Genomic DNA, 2235 nt, shown 5'->3' with positions numbered 1-2235 from the left:
TTACTTGAAAGGAGACTCCATTTGTGTGGATTCACGAGTGTGAGGCGTGCTTCCAGATTCCCTGAGTCAAAACCAAATAACCAAATCAGCACCCAAATTTGTAAACGCAAGTGATATATAACTAGCAATATTGTATAATATATAATATCAGATATATCAGCCAATGCCCCCTGTAGAATTGCAATAATAAATTATTATTATTATATATATAACTGCAATATCCTTTTTTTCCTACGTAAAGAAGTTGCCATACAAATTAACAATTATGGTATCTGTATCTCAGAAATCCTGATTTTTTTATTTATTTTTATTTATTTTGTGTGGGTGGTTTGAGTAAATGGTTATTGTTTTATTAACAGAAACGTTACTCAGTTCCAGACCTCATAAAGGCAAACTTTCGTCGCCACCATTTATTTGTCTATTACATATAGATCTCAAATAGAGAATAAAAAATACAATAATAGTATTATATATTATTATTGTCACACCCTGTTACATGTATGCAAATGAAACTATGAAAGTAACTTGCGAAACAGGTATCAAGATGAGCATCAATAGTTCACACATTTATATACACATGGAAGTAGACCGAGGGGATATGTGATCTATCAGATAATGGGAGGAGGAAAACAAAAAGAGCAGATACAGTGAAAACCAGGCACACATGTTCACCTTAATAATATCTGAGCTAGTAAGACAATGTTCATTAAGATCACATGACGCAGAGAAAAAGAAACAGAAAGAGCAGAGAGAGCATTTGACCTTAATTACCAAGTTTGAAGAAGTTCATCATGATGAGCTTTCAACTGAATTGTACTTTACTAATGTTCTGTACATAGGAGTAAAAATTGGAGAGTTCAGATGGTCATCTCCCTTAAGTTTACTATGTTCAATATTCAATTAAATTTGCTAGCGGTCTAAGAATAAGAGGTCCTAGAGAAAATGCTTATAATAGTTTGAAGCTAACCATTCCTACTCTAAGGTCACTTTGTTTAATTTTTAAGCATTTAAAAATATCAGTAATTCAATTGACATATATATAAATACACACACATAAGTAAAAGATACATACATACATACATGAGTCATTTATGTTGTTTATGCATAGCCTCATTGTCTAGAAATTTGCATTGCAGGTCAGGACTTGACGGGTTTGGCTGGGAGCCCTGCATATGTTGCACCAGAAGTGTTGTTGGGTAGATACTCAGAAAAGGCGGATATATGGAGTGCTGGAGTGCTCCTGCATGCTCTGTTGGTTGGTGTTCTTCCATTTAAAGGGGATTCACAAGAAGCAGTTTTTGAGGCTATTAAGAATTCCAAGCTAGATTTCCAAACCGGGATGTGGGAATCAATATCTAAACCTGCACGAGATCTTGTTGGGAGAATGCTGACAAGGGATATTTCAGCAAGGATAACAGCTGATGAAGTACTTAGTAAGTTTATGATAGATTATTAATGTTTTGTAGCGTGCTTTATCTCTCTTCCTCAATGATGAATACACCAAAGACTAGTTGTATTTGGTCTGATTTTTTGTTTTTTAATCTTGAAATAATTAAAATTAGAAATTTCCAAGTTTTGTTGAAAAGTATCTTTGCCTTTCACATGAATCAGGACATCCATGGATATCTTTCTACACAGAACGTACATTGAAGATCCTGCCCGTTGAATCAAAGTTGAAGCACCAAAATGGAGCTGCTTCCCACAACTTTGTTGCTGCACCTGAACCTAGGTTAGGAAAAAACAGGATGGATGATGGGTTCCTTAATGAGGTTTCAAAGTTGAAGCACCAAAATGGAGCTGCTTGCCACAACTTTGTTGCTGCACCTGAACCTAGGTTAGGAAGAAACAAGATGGATGATGGGTTCCTTAATGAGGTTTCAAGCCTTTCAATGCTTTTTCTTATATAATTTGACGATATTCATTTTTTTTTCTTACTATTATTAAAAAATAAAAGGTATGTGTAATTATGATAAATGTTTGACATGTCAAATTTTTTGCCCCAACTAAAGTTAAATTCTGGCTCCGCCATTGTGTGGAGCCATTCTTTTGGACGTTAGACGGTTTTTTTTTGTTTTCTTGCCCATCAGTGGCGGAACCACATTATGCAAAAAGTTTTTTTTTTAATATTGCTCTTAACTTTGATCAATCTGATACCGCCAATCCCATGGGAATAACAAATTACATGTTATGGAATAAAAAAATCAACATGGTCAAATTAGGTAAGAAAAATAATGA

The 2235-nt window shown here is 34.4% G+C and overlaps 1 protein-coding gene across 1 annotated transcript; it reads left to right on the top strand.

The window, feature by feature from the left end:
* The first annotated feature begins 496 nt into the window (after nt 1–496).
* Nucleotides 497–1907, top strand: LOC133291456 (serine/threonine-protein kinase PEPKR2-like). The gene is made up of 3 exons (XM_061489717.1): nt 497–536; nt 1137–1433; nt 1612–1907. Exons 1-3 carry the CDS (start codon nt 497–499, stop codon nt 1905–1907), a joined length of 633 nt encoding a protein of 210 aa, XP_061345701.1.
* The last annotated feature ends 328 nt before the right edge of the window (nt 1908–2235 follow it).

The sequence above is a fragment of the Gastrolobium bilobum genome, unplaced genomic scaffold (assembly GCF_033153095.1).
Source record: "Gastrolobium bilobum isolate Gb01-03AN ecotype WA unplaced genomic scaffold, APGP_CSIRO_Gbil_v1 utg13825, whole genome shotgun sequence".
Taxonomy (NCBI): Eukaryota; Viridiplantae; Streptophyta; class Magnoliopsida; order Fabales; family Fabaceae; genus Gastrolobium; species Gastrolobium bilobum.
Note: the sequence above shows the minus strand (reverse complement) of the source record. Positions and strands in the feature narration are given on the sequence as shown.